Source organism: Lates calcarifer, linkage group LG6, assembly GCF_001640805.2.
Source record: "Lates calcarifer isolate ASB-BC8 linkage group LG6, TLL_Latcal_v3, whole genome shotgun sequence".
Lineage (NCBI taxonomy): Eukaryota > Metazoa > Chordata > Actinopteri > Centropomidae > Lates > Lates calcarifer.
In genome coordinates, this window is record NC_066838.1 from 26,428,923 (window position 1) to 26,456,867 (window position 27,945).

General features: G+C 38.6%; 3 protein-coding genes across 3 annotated transcripts; all 3 read left to right on the plus strand.

Moving 5' to 3' along the window:
• Positions 1-2,312: 2,312 nt before the first annotated feature.
• On the plus strand, positions 2,313-4,289 carry LOC108883140 (lectin-like). The gene is made up of 3 exons (XM_051070994.1): positions 2,313-2,610; positions 2,742-2,839; positions 3,303-4,289. Exons 1-3 carry the CDS (start codon positions 2,313-2,315, stop codon positions 3,435-3,437), a joined length of 531 nt encoding a protein of 176 aa, XP_050926951.1. The 3' UTR covers positions 3,438-4,289.
• A 4,170-nt stretch (positions 4,290-8,459) lies between these two features.
• On the plus strand, positions 8,460-9,587 carry LOC127142598 (C-type lectin). Its single transcript, XM_051071500.1, has 2 exons — positions 8,460-8,565; positions 8,861-9,587. The coding sequence occupies exons 1-2, from the start codon at positions 8,553-8,555 to the stop codon at positions 9,202-9,204; spliced, it is 357 nt and encodes a 118-aa protein (XP_050927457.1). The 5' UTR covers positions 8,460-8,552; the 3' UTR covers positions 9,205-9,587.
• Positions 9,588-20,897: 11,310 nt separating this feature from the next.
• On the plus strand, positions 20,898-23,524 carry LOC127142543 (L-selectin-like). The gene is made up of 3 exons (XM_051070995.1): positions 20,898-21,081; positions 22,782-22,998; positions 23,181-23,524. The coding sequence occupies exons 1-3, from the start codon at positions 20,953-20,955 to the stop codon at positions 23,522-23,524; spliced, it is 690 nt and encodes a 229-aa protein (XP_050926952.1). The 5' UTR covers positions 20,898-20,952.
• The last annotated feature ends 4,421 nt before the right edge of the window (positions 23,525-27,945 follow it).

Below are 27,945 nucleotides of genomic sequence, written 5' to 3' on the forward strand. Positions count from 1 at the left end.
GGAAAATCCCAGTAGATCAGCAGCTTCTGAAATAATCAGACCAATAACCATGCCACATTCAAAATCATGTAAATCACCTTTCTTCTTCATTCTGATGCTCGGTTTGAACTTCAGCAGGTCGTCTTGACCATGTCTTCATACCTAAATGCGCTGAGTTGCTGCCATGTGATTGGCTGATTAGATATTCGCCTTACCAAGCAGTGGATAGATAGATTTCAAAATGTCTTTAAAAATAGGATAACGCATGACCTGACAGCCTGTTCACTATAGTATCAGTCATCGTAATAAATCACTCAGTGTGACATTTTAACGCCTAGTCAGGCAACTAACTGTTTCCATGAAATACTTTGCATGAAGCTGATGAAAGTGAAGATAACTTAAAAAGTGAATTCAACAGCTCCACAGTCACAGAGTAAAGGAGACAGAGGTGGAACAACCATGGAAAAGGTTCTTCTGATCATCACAGCTGCAGCAGGCAAGTGTTTTCTTTAAATGTTTTTTAGAATTATTAATCCCATGTTTATCAACATTTTGAGAACATTAAACGTTATTGCTTATACAAAGGTTTTATTTGAATTAATGTAAAATCTAACACAATACAAAATAATAATTTGCATTACGAAGTTATTTTATGTTTATGACGTCCATATTAGAAGAGCTTTAACCACCAAAACAATGACACAGCTGAATACACTGAAATGTCATTTTACAAAGTCAAACTATTGTATAGGAGGAATTTTTATCCCAAATCTGATCAATATCCATGTCTGTCACTACAGGGCTGTGTGCTGTCTCATCACTCCCTGCTCATCAGTACCATTTTGTTTATGAACAAATGAACATGACTGAAGCTCAGAGCTACTGCAGAGAAAACTACACAGACCTGGCCACTATAGACAACATGGAGGACGTGAACCTCTTGACCTCCATGGTGGATTTAAACAGAATGATCTACCCAACATACAGCTATGTGAGTTCACCTTTGTCTCTTTCATTTCAAAACCATCTTTGAAAATTATGTAACTGACAGGTGACAGTAACATTCTGAGGTATGTGTAGATAATTTGATTTGTTCCGTTTTCTGCTACTTTCCACTTCTACTCCATGACATTTCAGAGGGAAATATTGTACTTTTTACTGAGCAACATTTATCTGACAGAGGTAGTTACTAGTCTCAAATTAAAATTTTAGATTAAAAACCTACAATAAGCTTATAAAGTCTTGTTAAGCTCCTTGTCACATTTCAAATGTCTGAGCTCTTCATGAAATGAACATCATTGCATAGTAGTATGCAATATGTAAATGGCTGCAGTGTAAAGTCAGAGTCTAGACTTCACTGTCTGTGTTTAAAGTAAGACAGCATACAATAAATAAAATAAGAAAAATTAGAAAAGAGAACACATGTACATCACACAGGAACTGATCAGAGCAGAGAAACCTTGAGGCCAAAACTGAACCAAAGCAATTATAAGATACTGTAAAGAAGTGTTGGAGGATCAGAGCCCCTGTTTACACCTGGGATTAAAATGTGATCTGTATCCAGACACCTTATCCAGATCAGGAAAAACATGTTAATGCGAGTTGTAAATGTGTTTGGATCAGATCTGTCTGACCACTGCTGGAGGAAGCCTGGTCTGATCTCTCAAAAGAGGATAATGAGAATTGAAAATAGAAATTGTTTCGTAAAAATTTTACCCTGAGCAACTTTACAGAAGTCAAACACTTTGTTACATTTGCAACTCAAGAAAAAATATTGTTTCCAGTTAGCCTGGATAGGTCTGTACGACGATGTGAACAGCTGGAGGTGGTCGCTGTCAGACAGAAGTTTCTACACACAGGAGGAGGCTGAGTTCAGGAACTGGTACTATTGGGAACCAAGCAATGACAATAGTAGAGAAAACTGTGCACAGATCACCTATACTGGACAGTGGAGTGATGTACCTTGTGATGTTCTCAGTACAGCAGTCTGCATGGATGTCAGAGGTGAGGATTTTAACTGGTGAAATTACACCATACAACACAGCAGTTTAGTTTCTTTATCTCTCCCACTTTCTGCTTCTCTTTGTCTCTGTGTTTTCCTTATTTGGGCTCACAGTTCAATCAATCAATCAGACTTTATTTGTACAGCACCTTTTTCTAGGTTGGTCCAATTCAAAGTACTTTACAGATGAGCAACAAGCTGACAGTACAGATGGAAACACTAACACTATACTACACACTACTAATGCTTATGGTTATGTTACTGCTGCTCAGCTCTTCACTATGATCTGTTTTCAGGGTCAAATGTCACATTTGTCTTCATCAACAAAACAATGACATGGACTGAAGCTCAGAGCTACTGCAGAGCAAACCACACAGACCTGGCCAGTGTGAGAAACACGGTGGAAAACCAGAGGGTAACACAGGTGATATCTTCAACACCAGAAGTGTGGATCGGCCTTTTCAGAGACTCCTGGAAGTGGTCAGATGGAAGTAACTCCTCATTTAGGTACTGGATCACAGGTGAACCTAATGGGGGCACAGAGAACTGTGTGGCAGCAAACTTCAACAACTCTGGAAAATGGGAGGACCAGCACTGTGGTCAGAGGAGAGCATTTATCTGCTACAGTCGTAAGTCATGACTCAGTCAGTCTTTAAATGTAGATTTAGGTTTCCATTGATTATTTATGATGTAATATCTGTAAGAATGTCATTATTATCCAACTAGAAACTGTAACTGATGAAGCCTGTTTGTTTTTCAGCACCTGTCTCAAAGAAAGTGGTGAGAGTGAGGCTCATGAAGAAAAGCTCCTCTCTGGATCTGAATGACCCTGCTGTGATGGAAGACATCTTGAGGGAGGTAAACAATAATCGACCTCTAGTCCTGTGGCAGTCTCAGAGCAAAGAAATGATACAATAACATACAAAGTTATACAGAAAGAACACAGAAGACACACAATACAAATATATATACAACAGCACATCGCAAATGTATGATTGACTGAAGTGCTAATAGAGATGGAGCCCCTCACATTGTCAGGCAGGCTGTGCCATTGATTTGTGGCTATTTGATGCAGAGCTTGTGTAAATGTTCTTCATGACCTTTGTAATTTTCATTAAAAAGAGAACAGTCAAAAATGTATATGACTTCACAGACTACTGAGAACAACTTCATTCAAACGCCTCTATATCATTAAAACCAGACCTGTGTCAAAAAACACGCCAACAGGCAGTTACAGTTAGGTAACATGTAACTGAACAAAAGTGTTTGGTGAAGAATTTTCTGTGTGATATTCAACAAAGTAAATGTTTTTGTGTCTCAGCTCAAACAGAAGCTGAAGGACAAGGGAGTGGACGGAGACGTCAAACTGAGCTGGAGGAAGCAGTCGGATGGAAAGGTCTTCCACAAGGAAAAGGAGACTGAGAAGAAAACCACTAAGAAAAGAGATGAGCTTTAATGTTTGAATTCTGTCAGTTTCCATGAAAGATTTTCTTTTTCTTTATCTTTAGAATAGTAATGTTTTGTTGAAAAACATATTTTACTGTTAACTTTCTGTGATTTGTGTGATTATCTTGAATTATTATCACATCCTATTTTTCCGATATCCCCCTTGTAGGAATGTAAACTGTAAGATTTATCATCTTTCATGTTGTGATTGCATAAGTGAGCAGTGCTTTGAGCTACATGCTAATATCAACATGCTAACATGCTTGCAATGGAAAAGGTAAAATGCAACGTACATGTCTGTTGAGCCTGGATGTTGATTTCGAGGGTGATTGTTTCTTCTTTTGTTAAATTGCACTTAGTTCTGACATCAAAGTCAGAATTCTGAGATCAAAGGATGTGTTTGGAACCGCCTACAAACGTAGACCCTGGACTAAGCTGGTGAGCTAAGGTAAACCAGTTGGCCCCAAATCTCTGAAAAAGTTGGATCAGATTGGACAGATTGGAAAGTAAAAATCTTATTTGGTCATAGTCTCACGTTAAAAATATAAAAACTTTCTAAAATGCCAGATAAGCAGTCATGTTGGGAAAAACAAGTTTTTAGCCTGTTCTGAAATCACAGCCACTTGTCACTGTTGCCGCCGGCTGGTGTGAAATGCATTCTGGGATACTGGTAGTATACTTCAGTGTGAACGGTCAGTTTACTTAATCATTTATTTAATAAGTAGTATAACCTTAAATTAATGAAACCTGCCTGAAATTCATTCACACAGAAGCACAATCTCAGATTGTACAATCATTATTTTCTTCATGATGATAAGTTAAAACAAAATGTTACCTATTGTAACTGTAAGTCAAATAAACTACTCTGTACAATATACTGAGGGGTCTCCATGCTTTTTGTCCAACTTTGAGACAGTTTGTACCAGTAGGTATAGTAGCTAAATGTACACATCACCTTAAAGGGAATAATAAGAATCCATCAGAGTTTCTTGACTTTATGTGACTGTGGTCAGGAAAGACCCCCCATCACCGAACAAAACAAGAACAAGAAAATTGGTAAGGAAATAGAATAAATCTTGACCTAACAACCTGTTCAGTGCAAGAATGGCAGAGTTGACTGATTGGCTTGTGTTGAGTTTGTTATGCTAGTTATTATGGAGTTCTCTCAGTCTTTTAGTTTGAGAGCATTATTTATTTATTTCACATTAAAATTTTGTAATGTTCAGCAAATTTGTAAAGGTCAACTGACTCCTGTCTGGAGGAGTCTTCATCTGCAGAAACACAGAAAACCCTATCTCTGTAGGAATCCTATTCATAATGTTGTCAGACACTTATAATAACAATCTGAGCCTGTCAGTAGTAAAATCAAGCACTCTGGTGGATGTACATGGACATGGACAATTGCCCATTGGATTACATTGCAGCAGCTGTTTACTGTACTTGATCAGTACTGCATCGATTCCAATGATTTTTGTTCCAACCAATCATCTGCGACCAAAAACATGGGAAAATAAACATTCAAAAATACCAGAGTTATCACAACCAGCAGTTTTTGGCTTGCTTGTCAAAGTATAGTACAGATACCCATTTCCTGTCCCAAAGAATTGTTGGACTTACCAGTGATACAGAAAATTATGGACAAGTAAGAAACATGAGTAGATCTGGTGAGAGGCACAAAAGTGAGAGTGATGAACTCACTTTATCCTCCAAACAGGAATTCAGAATTGCTGACAAGAAAGGTCACACCATATCAATTATGTGATTTGGTTACTTTAAAAGCGACGATGCCCAGATTAAGACAGTTAGCACATTATGTTGCCAGTTGGTACCAAAAAAGATGGGAAACTGGTCTACATGTGCTTTGTGGACCTGAAGAAGGGTTATGAACGTATCCCCCAGGTGGGGTGTACTGCGGGAGTATGGGGTACCAGGGCCGCTGATGCGAGTCAGTCCAGTTCACACGTTTTCAGTGGGTGTTGGACAATTTTGTTTGTTATATTCATGGACAGGATCTCAATCAAGATGAGGAGAGTTTAAGGTTTGAGGACCTTAGACTCGCATCTCTGCGTCTTTGCAGATGATGTGGTTCTGTTGGCTTCATCAGACCATGATCTTCAGCACACATTGGACTGGTTTGCAGCCAAGTGTGAAGCAGTCAGGATGAGGGTCGGCATCTTCAAGTCTGAGGCCATGGTTCTCAGCCTGAAAATGGTGGATTGTTCCCTCCAGGTGAGGGGAGAGTTTCTGCCCCAAGTGAAAGAGTTTAAGGATCTAGGGGTCTTGCTCTTGAGTGAGGGGAGGGTGGAGTGAAACTAGTCACAACTGGATTGCTGATATCTGGAATGGAAGTTTGTGCTAGTAAGAATTACATTGCAGATATCAAGAATATATTCATTCTGGATGGGAAGAGGATGTGGATATTTGAAATGTTCTCTTGTACACTGCAGTTGAACTCCTGCAGGTCCACCATAGATTGAGGTTGTGTGCTGACTGGTGAAGGGGAAGAAATGACTGGTCAACATAATCCACAAATCCCCTTTGAACCTTTGCAATATGTTTGAAATATGGGGAGGAAAGAAAACAGTTAAAGTATAGAAGAGGCCCCACAAAGAATTAGCTCCCTCACGGTGGGTCTGGGGACAGTTCAGACTGGGGGACTGGGTGTCATCATCCAGTGGCCAGCGTCCTACTAATAGTATGTGTGTGTACAATATCATGTTTTTTTAAAGTAGGTTAACACTGACAGCTTATTCACTACAGTATCAGTCATACAGATCAGTCAGTATGAAACTAAAGAGACAGGCAAATAACTGTTTTTATAGAACACTTTGCATGAAGCTGATGAAAGTGAAGATAACTTAAAAAGTGAATTCAACAGCTCCACAGTCACAGAGTAAAGGAGACAGAGGTGGAACAACCATGGAAAAGGTTCTTCTGATCATCACAGCTGCAGCAGGCAAGTGTTATTTTTTATGGTTTTTTTTTATTTTAGAATTATTAATTTCTCATGTTTCTCAACATTTTGAGAACTAAACATTATTGTTTTATTTATACAAATAAAGCATGACGTCCATATTAGAAGAGCTTTAACCACCAAAACAATGACACAGCTGAATACACTGAAATGTCATTTTACAAAGTCAAACTATTTTATAGAAGGAATTTTTAGCCCAAATCTGATCAATATCCATGTCTGTCACTACAGGGCTGTGTGCTGTCTCATCACTCCCTGCTCATCAGTACCATTTTGTTTATGAACAAATGAACATGACTGAAGCTCAGAGCTACTGCAGAGAAAACTACACAGACCTGGCCACTATAGACAACATGGAGGACGTGAACCTCTTGAACTCCATGGTGGATTTAAACAGAATGATCTACCCAACATTCAGCTATGTGAGTTCACCTTTGTCTCTTTCATATCAAAGTCATCTTTGACAACTTTCTGCTACTTTCCACTTGTACTCCATGACATTTCAGAGGGAAATATTGTACTTTTTACTGAGCAACATTTATCTATTCAATTCAGTTTTATTTATATAGCACCATATCACAACAAAAGTCATCTCAAGGCACTTTTCATATAGAGCAGGTCTAGACCATGCTCTTTAAAATACGTATTTACATAGGGAGACCCAACAAATCCCACCATGAGCAAGTATTCTGCGAATGTGGTAAGGAAAAACTTCCTTTTAAGAGGCAGAAACCTTGAGCAGAACCGGACTCAGGGTGGGCGGCCATCTGCCTCAACCGGTTGGGTTATCTGACGAATGTAGTTACTAGTCACTTCACAAATTAAAAATTTTAGATTAAAAACTTACAATAAGCTTATAAAAGTTGTTAAGATTAAACCAGTGGTTCCAAATGGTTATTGGTTTATGACTTCTTATGGAAAAACAGAGTCTGGTTCAGGCTCCTTGTCACATTTCAAATGTCTGAGTTCTTTATGAAAAACAAATGTTTTGAATATTTAAATGTTCATTTCATCCAATATGTAAATGGCTGCAGTGTAAAGTCAGAGTCTAGACTTCACTGTCTGTGTTTAAAGTAAGACAGCATACAATAAATAAAATAAGAAAAATTAGAAAAGAGAACACATGTACATCACACAGGAACTGATCAGAGCAGAGAAACCTTGAGGCCAAAACTGAACCAAAGCAATTATAAGATACTGTAAAGAAGTGTTGGAGGATCAGAGCCCCTGTTTACACCTGGGATTAAAATGTGATCTGTATCCAGACACCTTATCCAGATCAGGAAAAACATGTTAATGCGAGTTGTAAATGTGTTGGATCCGATCTGTCTGACCACTGCTGGAGGAAGTCTGGCTCACAGTGTGTTAGGATCTTATGTCAGTGTAAATGCAATCCATACCTACATAACATCATTATTCCTGCTCTGACCTCTGACCTCTGAGCACACCCTTCATCAGAAGTCACTCAAACTGATGAAAATGTAAAGACAGAAGGTTCTAACAGTTACAGTGACTGGTAGAATATAAAGATTCACGTCCCTAAAGCCTCAGGAAACCAGATGTTTATTGGTGTTTTGAGGCAACAGAGCTGTTTAAGATAAACTGGACAGTTCCTACAGAAACAGCTCAGTTTACAAAGATAAGTTTGATGCCATCAGCTGATTAGACACCACCTCAAATTACTCATGATCAGGTTTTGTTCCAGAGGTCAAAGATCTGATTTCAATGAAAGATTATTACCAGGTGTAAATACAAATGCAAAGTCAGATCATTAATTGTCTGGAAACAGATCACATTTTAATAACAGGTGTAAATGGAGTGAGACTGAGCAGCATGAAGAGTGTAAACAGAAATGATTTTGTGAAAAATTTTGCCTTCAGCAACTTTACAGAGGTCAAATACTTTATATCACATTTGAGACTAAAGAAAACGTGTTGTTTCCAGTTAGCCTGGATAGGTCTGTACGACGATGTGAACAGCTGGAGGTGGTCGCTGTCAGACAGAAGTTTCTACACACAGGAGGAGGCTGAGTTCAGGAACTGGTACAACTATGAACCAGACAATGAAAATAGTAGAGAACACTGTGCATGGATCACCAATGATGGACAGTGGAATGATGTTTTTTGTGATTTCTACCGTACAGCAGTCTGCATGGATGTCAGAGGTGAGGATTTTAACTGGTGAAATTACACCATACAACACAGCAGTTTAGTTTCTTTATCTCTCCCACTTTCTGCTTCTCTTTGTCTCTGTGTTTTCCTTATTTGGGCTCACAGTTCAATCAATCAATCAGACTTTATTTGTACAGCACCTTTTTCTAGGTTGGTCCAATTCAAAGTACTTTACAGATGAGCAACAAGCTGACAGTCCAGATGGAAACACTAACACTATACTACACACTACTAATGCTTATGGTTATGTTACTGCTGCTCAGCTCTTACACTATGATCTGTTTTCAGGGTCAAATGTCACATTTGTCTTCATCAACAAAACAATGACATGGACTGAAGCTCAGAGCTACTGCAGAGCAAACCACACAGACCTGGCCAGTGTGAGAAACATGGAGGAAAACCAGAAGGTAACAGAGCTGCTACCTTCAGGACAAGATGTCTGGATCGGCCTTTTCAGAGACTCCTGGAAGTGGTCGGATGGAAGTAACTCCTCATTTAGGTACTGGAATGAGGTTGAACCTAATGGGAACAAGGAGAACTGTGTGGCAGCATACTTCGGCTATCATGGAAAATGGGAGGACTGGCCCTGTGATCACAGGACAGGATTTATCTGCTACAGTCGTAAGTCATGACTCAGCCAGCCTTTAGATGTAGGTTTAGGTTTCCTTTACCTGCAGATACAGTGGAAAGTTTTGGGTCAATAAAATTCTGTGTGTCATGACAAATGATGGAAAGTTTGTGTCCATATACATGAAAAAATACATTAACTTTCCTGACTGTTTCACAAACTGCTGTGAGACTGGGTTGTAAAATAAGTTTCATCATCCATACTATTGATAATATCCATGAACTTGTTTGGAAAGTTAATACGCAGTAGGGTTCAGCAGCAGATGATGGGTTGATGATGAAGCACCTTTACTTAGCATATACAGAATGTGACCAGCTCTTATCATGGCTGCCACTTAGATACTTCCTGGTCATTTCACTAAGTTAGGCACCTCCCTACGCAACGCTACGCAACGCAACGCTACGCAAAACAAAACAAAACAAAAAAACAAAACAAAACAAAACAAAACAAAAGTTTGACTACAGCCCTGGTTTCAATGATGCAAGAGCAACCGTAGAAGTCCATGCTAAGCTAAGCTAAGCTAAGGTTTTCTTGCGCCATAGGACACTCACATATAGAGCCGATGTAAAAAAGTATCACATTTATTCTAAATGTGATATTTGTAAGGATTTAACTGATGAAGCCTGTTTGTTTTTCAGCACCTGTCTCAAAGAAAGTGGTGAGAGTGAGGCTCATGAAGAAAAGCTCCTCTCTGGATCTGAATGACCCTGCTGTGATGGAAGACATCTTGAGGGAGGTAAATAATGTTTGACATTTTTAATTTTCTAAAATTGTATTTACTTTAGCTTCTTATTGGGCTTTCAACTACACACGTTACAAATGTATGCTTGTCACATAAAGCGAGTCATGGAGACCATAAGCTAATAGCAGACTCTTTAGACTGGTTTTGTGCTAATAGAGATGGAAGCCCCTCACATTGTCAGGCAGGCTGTGCCATTGATTTGTGGCTATTTGATGCAGAGCTTGTGTAAATGTTCTTCATGACCTTTGTAATTTTCATTAAAAGAGAACAGTCAAAAATGTATATGACTTCACAGACTACTGAGAACAACTTCATTCAAACGCCTCTATATCATTAAAACCAGACCTGTGTCAAAAAACACGCCAACAGGCAGTTACAGTTAGGTAACATGTAACTGAACAAAAGTGTTTGGTGAAGAATTTCTGTGTGATATTCAACAAAGTAAATGTTTTTGTGTCTCAGCTCAAACAGAAGGGCTGAAGGACAAGGGAGTGGACGGAGACGTCAAACTGAGCTGGAGGAAGCAGTCGGATGGAAAGGTCTTCCACAAGGAAAAGGAGACTGAGAAGAAAACCACTAAGAAAAGAGATGAGCTTTAATGTTTGAATTCTGTCAGTTTCCATGAAAGATTTTCTTTTTCTTTATCTTTAGAATAGTAATGTTTTGTTGAAAAACATATTTTACTGTTAACTTTCTGTGATTTGTGTGATTATCTTGAATTATTATCACATCCTATTTTTCCGATATCCCCCTTGTAGGAATGTAAACTGTAAGATTTATCATCTTTCATGTTGTGATTGCATAAGTGAGCAGTGCTTTGAGCTACATGCTAATATCAACATGCTAACATGCTTGCAATGGAAAAGGTAAAATGCAACGTACATGTCTGTTGAGTCTGGATGTTGATTTCGAGGGTGATTGTTTCTTCTTTTGTTAAATTGCACTTAGTTCTGACATCAAAGTCAGAATTCTGAGATCAAAGGATGTGTTTGGAACCGCCTACAAACGTAGACCCTGGACTAAGCTGGTGAGCTAAGGTAAACCAGTTGGCCCCAAATCTCTGAAAAAGTTGGATCAGATTGGGCAGATTGGAAAGTAAAAATCTTATTTGGTCATAGTCTCACGTTAAAAATATAAAAACTTTCTAAAATGCCAGATAAGCAGTCATGTTGGGAAAAACAAGTTTTTAGCCTGTTCTGAAATCACACAGCCACTTGTCACTGTTGCCGCTGGCTGGTGTGAAATGCATTCTGGGATACTGGTAGTATACTTCAGTGTGAACGGTCAGTTTACTTAATCATTTATTTAATAAGTAGTATAACCTTAAATTAATGAAACCTGCCTGAAATTCATTCACACAGAAGCACAATCTCAGATTGTACAATCATTATTTTTCATGATGATAAGTTAAAAAAAATGTTACCTATTGTAACTGTAAGTCAAATAAACTACTCTGTACAATATACTGAGGGGTCTCCATGCTTTTTGTCCAATTTGAGACAGTTTGTACCAGTAGGTATAGTAGCTAAATGTACACATCACCTTAAAGGGAATATAAGAATCCATCAGAGTTTCTTGACTTTATGTGACTGTGGTCAGGAAAGACCCCCCATCACCGAACAAACAAAGAACAAGAAAATTGGTAAGGAAATAGAATAATCTTGACCTAACAACCTGTTCAGTGCAAGAATGGCAGAGTTGACTGATTGGCTTGTGTTGAGTTTGTTATGCTAGTTATTATGGAGTTCTCTCAGTCTTTTAGTTTGAGAGCATTATTTATTTATTTCACATTAAAATTTTGTAATGTTCAGCAAATTTGTAAAGGTCACTGACTCCTGTCTGGAGGAGTCTTCATCTGCAGAAACACAGAAAACCCTATCTCTGTAGGAATCCTATTCATAATGTTGTCAGACACTTATAATAACAATCTGAGCCTGTCAGTAGTAAAATCAAGCACTCTGGTGGATGTACATGGACATGGACAATTGCCCATTGGATTACATTGCAGCAGCTGTTTACTGTACTTGATCAGTACTGCATCGATTCCAATGATTTTTGTTCCAACCAATCATCTGCGACCAAAAACATGGGAAAATAAACATTCAAAAATACCAGAGTTATCACAACCAGCAGTTTTTGGCTTGCTTGTCAAAGTATAGTACAGATACCCATTTCCTGTCCCAAAGAATTGTTGGACTTACCAGTGATACAGAAAATTATGGACAAGTAAGAAACATGAGTAGATCTGGTGAGAGGCACAAAAGTGAGAGTGATGAACTCACTTTATCCTCCAAACAGGAAATTGCTTACAAGAATGTCACACCACATCAATTATATGGGAGTAGTCCGAAGACCAGATTAAGGCAGTATGCAACATATGTTGCCAGTTGGTACCAAAAAAGATGGGAAACTGGTCTACATGTGCTTTGTGGACCTGAAGAAGGGTTATGAACGTATCCCCCAGGTGGGGTGTACTGCGGGAGTATGGGGTACCAGGGCCGCTGATGCGAGTCAGACCAGTTCACACGTTTTCAGTGGGTGTTGGACAATTTTGTTTGTTATATTCATGGACAGGATCTCAATCAAGATGAGGAGAGTTTAAGGTTTGAGGACCTTAGACTCGCATCTCTGCGTCTTTGCAGATGATGTGGTTCTGTTGGCTTCATCAGACCATGATCTTCAGCACACATTGGACTGGTTTGCAGCCAAGTGTGAAGCAGTCAGGATGAGGGTCGGCATCTTCAAGTCTGAGGCCATGGTTCTCAGCCTGAAAATGGTGGATTGTTCCCTCCAGGTGAGGGGAGAGTTTCTGCCCCAAGTGAAAGAGTTTAAGGATCTAGGGGTCTTGCTCTTGAGTGAGGGAGGGGTGGAGTGAAACTAGTCACAACTGGATTGCTGATATCTGGAATGGAAGTTTGTGCTAGTAAGAATTACATTGCAGATATCAAGAATATATTCATTCTGGATGGGAAGAGGATGTGGATATTTGAAATGTTCTCTTGTACACTGCAGTTGAACTCCTGCAGGTCCACCATAGATTGAGGTTGTGTGCTGACTGGTGAAGGGGAAGAAATGACTGGTCAACATAATCCACAAATCCCCTTTGAACCTTTGCAATATGTTTGAAATATGGGGAGGAAAGAAAACAGTTAAAGTATAGAAGAGGCCCCACAAAGAATTAGCTCCTCACGGTGGGTCTGGGGACAGTTCAGATTGGGGGACTGGGTGTCATCATCCAGTGGCCAGCGTCCTACTAATAGTATGTGTGTGTACAATATCATGTTTTTTTAAAAGTAGGTTAACACTGACAGCTTATTCACTACAGTATCAGTCATACAGATCAGTCAGTATGAAACTAAAGAGACAGGCAAATAACTGTTTTTATAGAACACTTTGCATGAAAGCTGATGAAAGTGAAGATAACTTAAAAAGTGAATTCAACAGCCTCCACAGTCACAGAGTAAAGGAGACAGAGGTGGAACAACGATGGAAAAGGTTCTTTCTGATCATCACAGCTGCAGGCAGGCAAGTGTTATTTTTTATGGGGTTTTTTTTTTTTTTAGAATTATTAATTTCTCATGTTTCTCACATTTTGAGAACTAAACATTATTGTTTTATTTATACAAATAAAGCATGACGTCCATATTAGAAGAGCTTTAACCACCCAAAACAATGACACAGCTGAATACACTGAAATGTCATTTTACAAAGTCAAAACTATTTTATAGAAGGAATTTTTTAGCCCAAATCTGATCATATCCATGTCTGTCACTACAGGGCTGTGTGCTGTCTCATCACTCCCTGCTCATCAGTACCATTTTGTTTATGAACAAATGAACATGACTGAAGCTCAGAGCTACTGCAGAGAAAACTACACAGACCTGGCCACTATAGACAACATGGAGGACGTGAACCTCTTGAACTCCATGGTGGATTTAACAGAATGGTCTACCAACATTCAGCTATGTGAGTTCACCTTTGTCTCTTTCATATCAAAGTCATCTTTGACAACTTTCTGCCTACTTTCCACTTGTACTCCATGACATTTCAGAGGGAAATAATTGTACTTTTTACTGAGCAACATTTATCTATTCAATTCAGTTTTATTTATATAGCACCATATCACAACAAAGTCATCTCAAGGCACTTTTCATATAGAGCAGGTCTAGACCATGCTCTTTAAAATACGTATTTACATAGGGAGACCCAACAAATCCCACCATGAGCAAAGTATTCGGCGAATGTGGTAAGGAAAAACTTCCTTTTAAGAGGCAGAAACCTTGAGCAGAACCGGACTCAGGGTGGGCGGCCATCTGCCTCAACCGGTTGGGTTATCTGACGAATGTAGTTACTAGTCACTTCACAAATTAAAAATTTTAGATTAAAAACTTACAATAAGCTTATAAAAGTTGTTAAGATTAAACCAGTGGTTCCAAAATGGTTATTGGTTTATGACTTCTTATGGAAAAACAGAGTCTGGTTCAGGCTCCTTGTCACATTTCAAATGTCTGAGTTCTTTATGAAAAACAAATGTTTTGAATATTTAAATGTTCATTTCATCCAATATGTAAATGGCTGCAGTGTAAAGTCAGAGTCTAGACTTCACTGTCTGTGTTTAAAGTAAGACAGCATACAATAAATAAAATAAGAAAAATTAGAAAAGAGAACACATGTACATCACACAGGAACTGATCAGAGCAGAGAAACCTTGAGGCCAAAACTGAACCAAAGCAATTATAAGATACTGTAAAGAAGTGTTGGAGGATCAGAGCCCCTGTTTACACCTGGGATTAAAATGTGATCTGTATCCAGACACCTTATCCAGATCAGGAAAAACATGTTAATGCGAGTTGTAAATGTGTTTGGATCCGATCTGTCTGACCACTGCTGGAGGAAGCCTGGCTCACAGTGTGTTAGGATCTTATGTCAGTGTAAATGCAATCCATACCTACATAACATCATTATTCCTGCTCTGACCTCTGACCTCTGAGCACACCCTTCATCAGAAGTCACTCAAACTGATGAAAATGTAAAGACAGAAGGTTCTAACAGTTACAGTGACTGGTAGAATATAAAGATTCACGTCCCTAGAGCCTCAGGAAACCAGATGTTTATTGGTGTTTTGAGGCAACAGAGCTGTTTAAGATAAACTGGACAGTTCCTACAGAAACAGCTCAGTTTACAAAGATAAGTTTGATGCCATCAGCTGATTAGACACCACCTCAAATTACTCATGATCAGGTTTTGTTCCAGAGGTCAAAGATCTGATTTCAATGAAAGATTATTAGCAGGTGTAAATACAAATGCAAAGTCAGATCATTAATTGTCTGGAAACAGATCACATTTTAATAACAGGTGTAAATGGAGTGAGACTGAGCAGCATGAAGAGTGTAAACAGAAATGATTTTGTGAAAAATTTTGCCTTCAGCAACTTTACAGAGGTCAAATACTTTATATCACATTTGAGACTAAAGAAAACGTGTTGTTTCCAGTTAGCCTGGATAGGTCTGTACGACGATGTGAACAGCTGGAGGTGGTCGCTGTCAGACCAGAAGTTTCTACACACAGGAGGAGGCTGAGTTCAGGAACTGGTACAACTACGAACCAGACAATGAAAATAGTAGAGAACACTGTGCATGGATCACCAATGATGGACAGTGGAATGATGTTTTTTTGTGATTTCTACCGTACAGCAGTCTGCATGGATGTCAGAGGTGAGGATTTTAACTGGTGAAATTACACCATACAACACAGCAGTTTTAGTTTCTTTATCTCTCCCACTTTCTGCTTCTCTTTGTCTCTGTGTTTTCCTTATTTGGGCTCACAGTTCAATCAATCAATCAGACTTTATTTGTACAGCACCTTTTTCTAGGTTGGTCCAATTCAAAGTACTTTACAGATGAGCAACAAGCTGACAGTACAGATGGAAACACTAACACTATACTACACACTACTAATGCTTATGGTTATGTTACTGCTGCTCAGCTCTTCACTATGATCTGTTTTCAGGGTCAAATGTCACATTTTGTCTTCATCAACAATTTCATGACATGGACTGAAGCTCAGAGCTACTGCAGAGCAAACCACACAGACCTGGCCAGTGTGAGAAACATGGAGGAAAACCAGAGGGTAACAGAGCTGCTACCTTCAGGACAAGATGTCTGGATCGGCCTTTTCAGAGACTCCTGGAAGTGGTCGGATGGAAGTAACTCCTCATTTAGGTACTGGAATGTGGGTCAACCTAATGGGAACAAGGAGAACTGTGTGGCAGCATACTTCGGCTATCATGGAAAATGGGAGGACTGGCCCTGTGATCACAGGACAGGATTTATCTGCTACAGTCGTAAGTCATGACTCAGCCAGCCTTTAGATGTAGGTTTAGGTTTCCTTTACCTGCAGATACAGTGGAAAGTTTTGGGTCAATAAAATTCTGTGTGTCATGACAAATGATGGAAAGTTTGTGTCCATATACATGAAAAAATACATTAACTTTCCTGACTGTTTCACAAACTGCTGTGAGACTGGGTTGTAAAATAAGTTTCATCATCCATACTATTGATAATATCCATGAACTTGTTTGGAAAGTTAATACGCAGTAGGGTTCAGCAGCAGATGATGGGTTGATGATGAAGCACCTTTACTTAGCATATACAGAATGTGACCAGCTCTTATCATGGCTGCCACTTAGATACTTCCTGGTCATTTCACTAAGTTAGGCACCTCCCTACGCAACGCTACGCAACGCAACGCTACGCAACAAAACAAAACAAAACAAAACAAAACAAAACAAAACAAAAGTTTGACTACAGCCCTGGTTTCAATGATGCAAGAGCAACCGTAGAAGTCCATGCTAAGCTAAGCTAAGCTAAGGTTTTCTTGCGCCATAGGACACTCACATATAGAGCCGATGTAAAAAAGTATCACATTTATTCTAAATGTGATATTTGTAAGGATTTAACTGATGAAGCCTGTTTGTTTTTCAGCACCTGTCTCAAAGAAAGTGGTGAGAGTGAGGCTCATGAAGAAAAGCTCCTCTCTGGATCTGAATGACCCTGCTGTGATGGAAGACATCTTGAGGGAGGTAAATAATGTTTGACCTTTTTAATTTTCTAAAATTGTATTTACTTTAGCTTCTTATTGGGTTTTCAGTTCTGGAACAAACATGAGTACATCCATCCATTATCTAAACCGCTTATCCATCAGAGTCACAGGGGGAGCTGGAGCCAATTCCAGCTACCATGAATACACATACACTTTATTTTATATTATCTTAAAGGGACAGTGAACAGCTCAAACTTAAATGTCACCATGTGATGCACCGCACCAAATTATAGCCCCAAGCTAAAGCTAATTGTGCCTGTAGTCCTTTGGCAGGTCAGAGCAAAGAATCAGTCCAGTCCAGAGTAGATACAACATACAAAGTTATACAAAAAGAGGAACATACAACACACAATACAAAACTACACACGTTACAAATGTATGCTTGTCACATAAAAGCGAGTCATGGAGACCATAAGCTAATAGCAGACTCTTTAGACTGGTTTTGTGCTAATAGAGATGGAGCCCCTCACATTGTCAGGCAGGCTGTGCCATTGATTTGTGGCTATTTGATGCAGAGCTTGTGTAAATGTTCTTCATGACCTTTGTAATTTTCATTAAAAAGAGAACAGTCAAAAATGTATATGACTTCACAGACTACTGAGAACAACTTCATTCAAACACCTCTATATCATTAAAACCAGACCTGTGTCAAAAAACACGCCAACAGGCAGTTACAGTTAGGTAACATGTAACTGAACAAAAGTGTTTGGTGAAGAATTTTCTGTGTGATATTCAACAAAGTAAATGTTTTTGTGTCTCAGCTCAAACAGAAGCTGAAGGACAAGGGAGTGGACGGAGACGTCAAACTGAGCTGGAGGAAGCAGGTCGGATGGAAAGGTCTTCCACAAGGAAAAGGAGACTGAGAAGAAAACCACTAAGAAAAGAGATGAGCTTTAATGTTTGAATTCTGTCAGTTTCCATGAAAGATTTTCTTTTTCTTTATCTTTAGAATAGTAATGTTTTGTTGAAAAACATATTTTACTGTTAACTTTCTGTGATTTGTGTGATTATCTTGAATTATTATCACATCCTATTTTTCCGATATCCCCCTTGTAGGAATGTAAACTGTAAGATTTATCATCTTTCATGTTGTGATTGCATAAGTGAGCAGTGCTTTGAGCTACATGCTAATATCAACATGCTAACATGCTTGCAATGGAAAAGGTAAAATGCAACGTACATGTCTGTTGAGCCTGGATGTTTGATTTCGAGGGTGATTGTTTCTTCTTTTGTTAAATTGCACTTAGTTCTGACATCAAAGTCAGAATTCTGAGATCAAAGGATGTGTTTGGAACCGCCTACAAACGTAGACCCTGGACTAAGCTGGTGAGCTAAGGTAAACCAGTTGGCCCCAAATCTCTGAAAAAGTTGGATTAGTTTGGACAGATTGGAAAGTAAAAATCTTATTTGGTCATAGTCTCACGTTAAAAATATAAAAACTTTCTAAAATGCCAGATAAGCAGTCATGTTGGGAAAAACAAGTTTTTAGCCTGTTCTGAAATCACAGCCACTTGTCACTGTTGCCGGCCGGCTGGTGTGAAATGCATTCTGGGATACTGGTAGTATACTTCAGTGTGAACGGTCAGTTTACTTAATCATTTATTTAATAAGTAGTATAACCTTAAATTAATGAAACCTGCCTGAAATTCATTCACACAGAAGCACAATCTCAGATTTCACTCTCAGATCAGTTTAAATTCAGAACAGTATTAAATCAATCTGAGAGAAAAGTCACAACTTTTGAAAATTCTGACTTTAAAACCACAATTCTGACCTCCCTTGAATATTTTCAGTTCTGACTTTAGTCTCACTTCCTTTCTGCTGTAAATGAAGCCTTCATTTTTCAGGGAAATTCACGCTGCGTAGTTGCATGACGAAAGTGAGGTTGACAGGGAACCAATATGAACTTCAATGGTGTCACGTTTCTATCAGCATTACTGTGCAATTATTATTTACTTCATAATGATAAGTTAAAACAAAATGTTACCTATTGTCACTAAGTCAAATAAACTGCTACTACACATTCGCGAATTCGGTGGATTGTTGTGGTGTCAGCAGTAATGCAGACAGATTTGCAAACGTGCACAGAAAAGTCAGTCAGGATTGTGACTAACCTCAGATATCTGACTTTTTTTCTAAGAATCTCACTTCCTTTGTTCCGTAAATTAAGACTTCATTCTTCGGCAAACATTCATGCCGGGTGGTGGATAGAATTGCATTGTGAAATTGAGGTTTACAAGGAACCAGTCTAATCTGAGATGGTATCTAATGGCTTTACATTGTGCAATCAAATTTACTTCATAATGATAAAGCAAAAAGGTTGTTCATTGTCACTTTACGTCAAATAAAATTAGTTACTGAAATATCCTGAGGGGTCTGCTTGTTCTTTGTCCAACCTTGAGGCAGGCTGTAACAGAGGGTGTGGTAGCTAATTGTTTACATCACTTTCCTTTACTCAACTTTATGTGGCTGTGGTCAGCAAGGAAGCCCCATCACATTTGAACAAAACAAAAAAATTGCTTTTGAAAAAAGGATAATCCTTGACCTGACAGCTCGTCAGGTCAGGTTAAGCATGGCCGAGCAGAGCTGGCTGATCTGCTTGTCTCGAGGAAAACCACTCAAGTCCTTAGTCCAAAATTTAGTGTTCTAATTACTGGTATTCAAGAATACGGTGAGCTTACTGCCACACAGCGTGGATCTGAGGAAGTAAACAGGCACTTAGAGACAGTTAAACCTTGGGGAAAAGAGCAGTGGTCAGTCTGTATGTAAATACAGTGGTTACAGTGGTCAGTGGTATTTGCATTCATAGGCCTTACATGGTGATACACACCGAAGACCCTATGTTGACTTAGCAGGAAGGGGCACCAGGACTTTTATCCAGGGTAAGAGCATTATGTTACAATCAAGGGAACAAAGGGAAAGAAACATGCAGTTGTTAGTAGCCCATTTTACACAGGTTTTTTAAGGCAGGAAAATTGAACCATAATGCTGCCTCACTGTTCTGTATAAAATGTACAGAGGTGCTGTTTCAAAGTCACACACCAGGATGGCATTAGGCTGCCTCCATATGGCTCTGAGTAAACAACCAGAGGCAGCATATTCAAGGGATTTCTTAATGCCAATACTGTGCAGTCTCTGTGTAAAAGGGGCTAATGATAAAACTTGTAGGTGTTCCAGATGTTGTTCAGTTATCAAGTCCTTACTAACCAAAACATGTATTTCTTTCTTACTTGATGGTGGTGGTTGAGGCAATCCAAAAAGACAGACAAAGCTGGACAGGGCAAACAATGGCAGCTACAGGTGCACTGGCTCTGAGGCAAAGGATATGAGGAGTTAGCAGGGCAAAAAACATACATGATAAAAAGTGACTAGAGCAAAAAGACAGAAAACCACACACACACACACACACAACTATATACAGGAAATGAACGGGAACACACACGAGGGAGCTTTAAAGGAGAAGGAGCGTGGAAACTTCCAAACCATAACACACTTTGCATGAGACTGATGTAAGTGTGGACAACTAAAGAAGTGATCTCAACAGCAGCACAGTCAGTACAGGAGAAGAAGTGGAGCATACAACGATGGAAAAAGTTCTTCTGCTCATCATAACTGCATCAGGCAAGTGTTTTAAAATATATTATCTATGACTACTTATTAATCTCTCATGTTTTAATATCATGAGTCACTTTAGTTATACTTTTTCCTTTAATAAAGACTACAAAATGATTATTTGCAAAACAATGACACAGCTGAATACACCGAAATGTCATTTTACAAAGTCAAACTATTTTATAGAAGGAATTTTTAGGCCAAATCTGATCAATATCCATGTCTGTCACTACAGGGCTGTGTGCTGTCTCATCACTCCCTGCTCATCAGTACCATTTGGTTTATGAACTAAAGACCATGACTGAAGCTCAGAGCTACTGCAGAGAAAAATACACAGACCTGGCCACTATAGACAACATGGAGGACGTGAACCTCTTGAACTCCATGGTGGATTTGAGCAGAATGATCTACCCAACATACAGCTATGTGAGTTCACCTTTGTGTCTTTCATTTCAAAGTCATCTTTGACAATTATGTACTTTATTTGATTACTTCCATTTTATATTACTTTCTCCTTTATTTCAGGGGGAAATATTATAAACTCACACAGTGTGACTGAAGGTTCAGTCCCTCACACTGACTGTATCAGGTCATTGTCATCAGGCTCTAATAAACAATATGGTGCAAATGTTCCACTTTCTTAGTGAATATAACCACTGGGTTGGTTTTTATGTGGGACAACAGCAGAAAGTAAAACATGTGAGACATGAGTGTACATATTACTAAACTGGATAACAGAATGTCATTGGTAGAATGGAGGAGTAGTAAGACCACAGTGTAGAAATACTCAGTATCAGAAGACAAACTACCCTGAACACAAAATGGTGTTAGATTATTAAATATCTGATTATTATTGTTGATGCATTGACATGTAAGCAGCTAAATCATCTGGTAAAGATGGAGACACGTTTAACTACTTTAGAAACTGTTGGGTAATTTAATCTTTTGAAAAAACATATTTTATTTGTTAATAATTTCTACTGTCTCTAAAATCTGAACCTGCAAAGTAACTATCAACTACAGCTGTCAGATAAACACAGCAGAGTAAATACAATATTTCTCTGAAATGTAGTTAAACACATTAGAATAAAATGTACAGTACCTCATAACTACTGTACTTGAGTAAATGCTCTTAGTTATAGCTTAGTTACTGGTAGAATTAATTGTAGACATGACAGCTACACAAACCAGTTCATCAAATGATATTATCCATTAGTTGGACTATGTGCGTGAAATGACTGGAATATTGAAATGTTCTTTTCATCCAGTATGTAAATGACTGCAGAGTAAAGTCAGAGTCCAGACTTCACTGTGTTTAAAATAACACAGCACACAATAAATAAAATGAAAACATGACAATGACAAAAAAAAAAAAAAAAAAAAAAATTGACAACACATATGAAATGAAAACATGTCAAATGAGGTAATACAAAAACCTAACAACCTCAGTCTGGCTCAACAGTCATATGATGCTGGTTATCAACTCCTTAATTCAACCCAGAATTTCTCGAGCACATTAATGTGAAAGAGTTGTTAATTAAAAGCTACACTGTAAAATGTTGAGTAAAGTACCTAATATGAAATGAGAAGAAACGCTGACACCTGCAGGTTAAAGCATCTTTCTTCAGTTAAAATGAAGATATAACAGTAAGTATGTGGTCATTTAGTGTGTTAGTTTAGTCTGGCTCACATTGTGTTTGGATCTTTGGTAGGTCTAAATGCAGCCTGTATGAATGTAATGTGCTGGCATCCATATGTACTCAACATCATCATTCCTGCTCGGACCTTTGACCTCTGAGCACTCCCTGCATCAGAAGAATTTTAATAAAGAAGGCTTTAACAGTTACAGTGACTGGGAGAAATGGAAGATTTGCGTCCCTGGAGCCTCAGGAAACCAGATGTTTATCGGTGTTTTTGGTTGACAGAGCTGTTAAAGCTAAACTGGACAGAAACAGCTCAGTTTACAAAAGTCATTTTTGATGCCATCAGCTGATTTGCTGCCACCTCAAATTACTCAAGTGCAGGTTTTGTTGGTGTAAATCAAAATTATTTTGTAAATGTTTTGACTTGAGCAACTTTTAAAGTTGAGTGAGGCCAAATACTTAATATCACATTTTTGTTTCCAGTTAGCCTGGATAGGTCTGTACGACGATGTGAACAGCTGGAGGTGGTCGCTGTCAGACAGAAGTTTCTACACACAGGAGGAGGCTGAGTTCAGGAACTGGGCCTCTGGAGAACCAAACAATAAAGACAATAGACAATACTGCGCACTGATTAAAGATGGACAGTGGGCTGATAAATCTTGTGATGTTCTCAGTACAGCAGTCTGCATGGATGTCAGAGGTGAGGATTTTAACTGGTGAAATTACACATTACAACACAGCAGTTTAGTTTCTTTATCTCTCCCACTTTCTGCTTCTCTTTGTACAGATGGAAACACTAACACACACAAGACAAATGATAAAATGTAATAAAACTAATATAAAACAGATTAAAGACAATAATGATCTATGATCTGTTTTCAGGGTCAAATGTCACATTTGTCTTCATCAGCAAAACAATGACATGGACTGAAGCTCAGAGCTACTGCAGAGCAAACCACACAGACCTGGCCAGTGTGAGAAACATGGAGGAAAACCAGAAGATAATGGAGCTGCTACCTTCAAGACAAGATATCTGGATCGGCCTTTTCAGAGACTCCTGGAAGTGGTCGGATGGAAGTAACTCCTCATTTAGGTACTGGATCACAGGTGAACCTAATGGGCCCAAGGAGAACTGTGCGGTAGCAGACTTCAGCAGCTCTGGAAAATGGGTGGATGTGATCTGTGATCACAGGACAGCATTTATCTGCTACAGTGGTAAGTCATGACTCAGTCAGCCTTTAAATATAGATTTAAGTTTCCTTTACCTGCAGATACAGTGGAACATGCTCACAGTGACAATGCTAACATGCTGATGTTTAGCTGGTATAACGTTCCCCATATTAACGGTTAACATGTATTTACTCAATAACACAAGTAAAGCTGAGGATGATGGGAATGTCATAAGTGCTGCTGCTGGGTTGTAAAATAAGTTTTAACATCCACACTATGGATAATGTTTGCAAACTTGTTTGGAAAGTTAATATACAGTTAGGATCAATAGCAGATGACGAGTTTGTGTTGTTGTAGGACTGGACTGCAGATGAATAGCTAAAAAATGATTTAACTATGATGGAAAATGTCAAGAAAAGATGTGAAGTGCAGCTGCAGTGCTGAGAGAATCTGACTGCACCTACATTAGGCTACATAATTATGCAACAGCAGATGTTAGATGTGGGTTGCTTCGAATGCTGCTGCCATGAGTAACTGTACCTCCTCTCTTTTTGTAAAGGGGGTCCAGCTTATACTATGCTAAAGGAGAGAAGAGAACAAACACTGAAAGACTTTTCCTCAGCATTTAGAGTTCTGCTCACCTTAACTAATAGCTAAGTTATTTAATCATTCAAAATGAGATAAATGTGTAACTGATGAAGCCTGTTTGTTTTCCAGCACCTGTCTCAAAGAAAGTGGTGAGAGTGAGGCTCATGAAGAAAAGCTCCTCTCTGGATCTGAATGACCCTGCTGTGATGGAAGACATCTTGAGGGAGGTAAATAATGTTTGACCTTTGAATTAAAAAAACCCCAACAATTTACACACGGCTCAGTTAGGAAATGCTACTACTCTTCCATGTGCTCTGCCCTCTGTTTTCATCAAGTCTGTACCTCCATCACAGTTTGTTTTGTGGCAGCTAAAAACAAACTGTGAGGTCTCATCAACTAACGTGTTTGAGTCGTATCAGGGACTTTCCTGCAGATGCATTGAATAGTTTAGTTTTAGGGTGCAGCCCTGGACAAGATGACACCAATGTGGTTTGTACATGCCACTGTATTTCATGTTCCACTTCCATAAGAAAAAAAGGCTTCAGTATTAAGAACTCTCTTCTTCTTGGATTAATGGAGTTTCAGGAAAACTTTCTGAAAAGGACAAATGTACATACACTGCCTGGCCAAAAAAAAGTTGCCACCTGGATTTAACTAAGCAAATAGGTAAGAGCCTCCTATTGGATAATTACTGCATGGGCGATTATCTTTCAGCTTGCAACAAGTTATTTAACCCCAAATGATTCAATGAGTAGCTTCTCATTTCTTAAACAACCACGTCGAAAGACACATCCTGTGGTCGTGGAAAAGATGTTAGTCTGTTTGAGAAGGGTCAAATCATTGGCATCAAGCAGAGAAAAGCAGAGAAATCTAAGGAGATTGCAGAAACTACTAAAATTGGGTCAAGAACTGTCCAACGCATTATTAAAAACTGGAAGGATAGTGGGGAACCATCGTCTTCGAAGAAGAAATGTGGTCTGAAAAAAATCCTGATTGTTCATGATCAACGATCACTTAAACATTTGGTGAAATCAAATTGTAGAAAAACAACAGCAGAACTCAGGGCTATGATTAATAGTGAGTGTAAGAGCATTTCCACACGCACAATACGAAGGGAACTCAAGGGATTGGGACTGAACAGCTGTGTAGAAAACCACTAATCAGTGAGGCTAATCAGAAAAAAAGGCTTCAATTTGCTAGGGAGCATAAAGATTGGACTCTGGAGCAATGGAATAAAGTCATGTGGTCTGATGAGTCCAGATTTACCCTGTTTCAGAGTGATGGGCACATCAGGGTATCAGGGTTGGTCAGGTCTAGGTTCAGCAACATTATGTGCAGAAAGAATGAGGTCAGCTGACTATCTGAATATACTGAATGACCAGATTATTCCATCAATGGATTTTTTCTTCCCTGATGGCACGGGCATATTCCAAGATGACAATGCCAGGATTCATCGGGCTCAAATTGTGAAAGAGTGGTTCAGGGAGCATGACACATCACTTTCACACATAGATTGGCCACCAGAGTCCAGACCTTAACACCATTGAGAATCTTTGGGATGTGCTGGAGAAGACTTTGCGCAGTGGTCTGACTCTCCCATCATGAGTACAAGATTTTTTTTTGGCCAGTGTATTTCTCAATTGTATTATCTAAAATTTCTGGTGCAGTTGCTCTTTTTGACCACACTGACTACTAAGAACAACGCCAATGTGCTAAGTAAATATCTATATGCAATCTTTATTGAAAGCAGACTTGCGGCAAAAAAACATGCAAACAATAAGGCAGTTAAACTGTGATTGATCAAGAGTATTTGATGAAGAATTTTCTGTGTGAGTCATATTCAAACGAGTGTTTTTGTGTCTCAGCTCAAACAGAAGCTGAAGGACAAAGGAGCAAATGAAGACATCAAACTGAGCTGGAGGAAGCAGTTTGATGGAAACGTCTTCCACAAAGAGACAAAGAAGAACATCACTTAAAGAAGAGATCAGCTTTAATATTTGCATTTTGTCAGTTTCCATGGAAGATTGTCTTTTTCTTAATCCTGTAGAATAGTAATGTTTTCTTAAAACATAAGTTTGCAGTTGTTTTAATCATATGTGTGTGAGTTATATAAATAATTAGAATATATCTTATTATTATGACGTCACCTTTTTAGGACTATAAATGTGAGATTTTTCATCTTTCATGTTGTGATTGTGTAAGTGAGCGGTGCTTTGAGCTAAATGCTAACATCAGCATGCTAACATGCTTACAATATAAAAGCTAAAATGTAATTTCCATGTTATAAGTCAGTAATAATCAATAATATAGCTCTCTGACCTATCATTTTCTTAAAATTTTCCAGTTTTATTTTTCTCAGCATGTCTGTTGAGCCTGGATGTTGAGTTCATGTTTGATTGTTATGGCTTTTGTCAAACTTGGCGGAAATTGACCTCCAGCTTTGTGCCACAATAAGGTTTTTTTTATGGTGTCACTCACGATCCATAACAGAAAATGAATTTGAATCAGATAGACCTGACCCACTAACAGACTTGACAGGACAAAACCAACACTGTGACAGATCATCAGGCGGTTTGTAACTGTACTTGCTTTCAGAACAATGGGCAACTGATTTGTTAATCAACATTTCCAAGTGGTGTTACTGTTGGCGTAGCTGTCACAAAGACTAACATGACTACCACTATCAACCTGGCTTCTAGTGTTGGGCAATTGGACCGAAGCATCAGCTACTGACAAGAAAGACAGGGGAGAGGGTGACATGCAGGAAAGGGCCCAGGACAGATTTGAACCTGGGCCATTGCAGTAGTGACTGAGCCTTGATATCATTGCAAAACATTTTATCAGTCTAATCAGTAATATGTTACTATAATGCTTTTGTGATAAATTAGTTCTTACAATGTTAACTAAGTATGTAGTTGATATTGTTGTGAGAACTTGAATCAGTCCAATCAATACTATGATACTTTAATGCTTTGATGGTAAGTTTGAAACATGATAAGTTTCTTAGTGACTAACATTAGTGAGAAAATGATGACTTTAAAGCAATCATTTATTGTATAGAACTCTGACTGAAGAATCCTATGTTAAGACCATTTACTTGTATGAATTATTATTATAATTATGCAATGGGCCTGCTTGGGTTTATTGATATTACTGTTTGTGATATCTCAATAAACTCTTTTGCAACTGACTTTGCTCAATTCCACTGGTCTTTTATAGGACTTATCTTGACCCTGATAGGAACAGAGAAGATTGTTTTTGACATAGAGTTGGAACAGGTCCCAGGCTTTTTCCTGGCCCAGACCTAAGGTTCTGTGACCCGGCATTATTTTGGCAAGCCAGCCAGGACTGAGAACTGTGAGCCTGAGACCTGGGTAAGACTGTGCATGTACTTAATTGGTGGCCACAAAAATCAGAGGAAAGCAGAGCCATTTTCTTCATTCAAATGCTGATTGTGTTTGACTGCAGTGCCCTGCCCAGGTTAAAGATATCAAAAAGCCCAGATCTTCATAAACTGTTGGGTAGTTTAATCTTAAAAAATGTTAATAATTTGTAATGTCTCTAATATCTCAACCTGCAAAGTAACTATCAAGTATAGCTGTAGCGTAAATAAAAAATATATCTAAAAAAGTGTAAATACTCAAGTAAAATACAGTACCTCATAACTGTACTGTACCTTAGTAAATGTTCTTACATTCCACCACTGGTAGAATTACAACTCTAAACAAGGCGATTTATCAAAGGATGTTCTCCATTAGTAGGAGTGTATGCAAGACAAACATGTTTTGAATATGTAAATGTTGTTGTTCCATGTTCCGTGTTCCTCCAGTATGTAAATGACTGCAGCGTAAAGTCAGTCAAGACTTCATTATCTGTGTCAGCATGACAA

Bases quoted from the DNA above. Each gene is read 5' to 3' on its own strand.
- LOC127142543 (XM_051070995.1), top strand. From the start codon at position 20,953: ATGACTGAAGCTCAGAGCTACTGCAGAGAAAAATACACAGACCTGGCC. The intron at 21,082-22,781 runs GTGAGTTCACCT...TTTTGTTTCCAG, and splicing joins TCTACCCAACATACAGCTAT to TTAGCCTGGATAGGTCTGTA. The intron at 22,999-23,180 runs GTGAGGATTTTA...ATCTGTTTTCAG, and splicing joins AGTCTGCATGGATGTCAGAG to GGTCAAATGTCACATTTGTC.
- LOC108883140 (XM_051070994.1), top strand. From the start codon at position 2,313: ATGACATGGACTGAAGCTCAGAGCTACTGCAGAGCAAACCACACAGAC. The intron at 2,611-2,741 runs GTAAGTCATGAC...TTTGTTTTTCAG, and splicing joins AGCATTTATCTGCTACAGTC to CACCTGTCTCAAAGAAAGTG. The intron at 2,840-3,302 runs GTAAACAATAAT...TTTGTGTCTCAG, and splicing joins TGGAAGACATCTTGAGGGAG to CTCAAACAGAAGCTGAAGGA.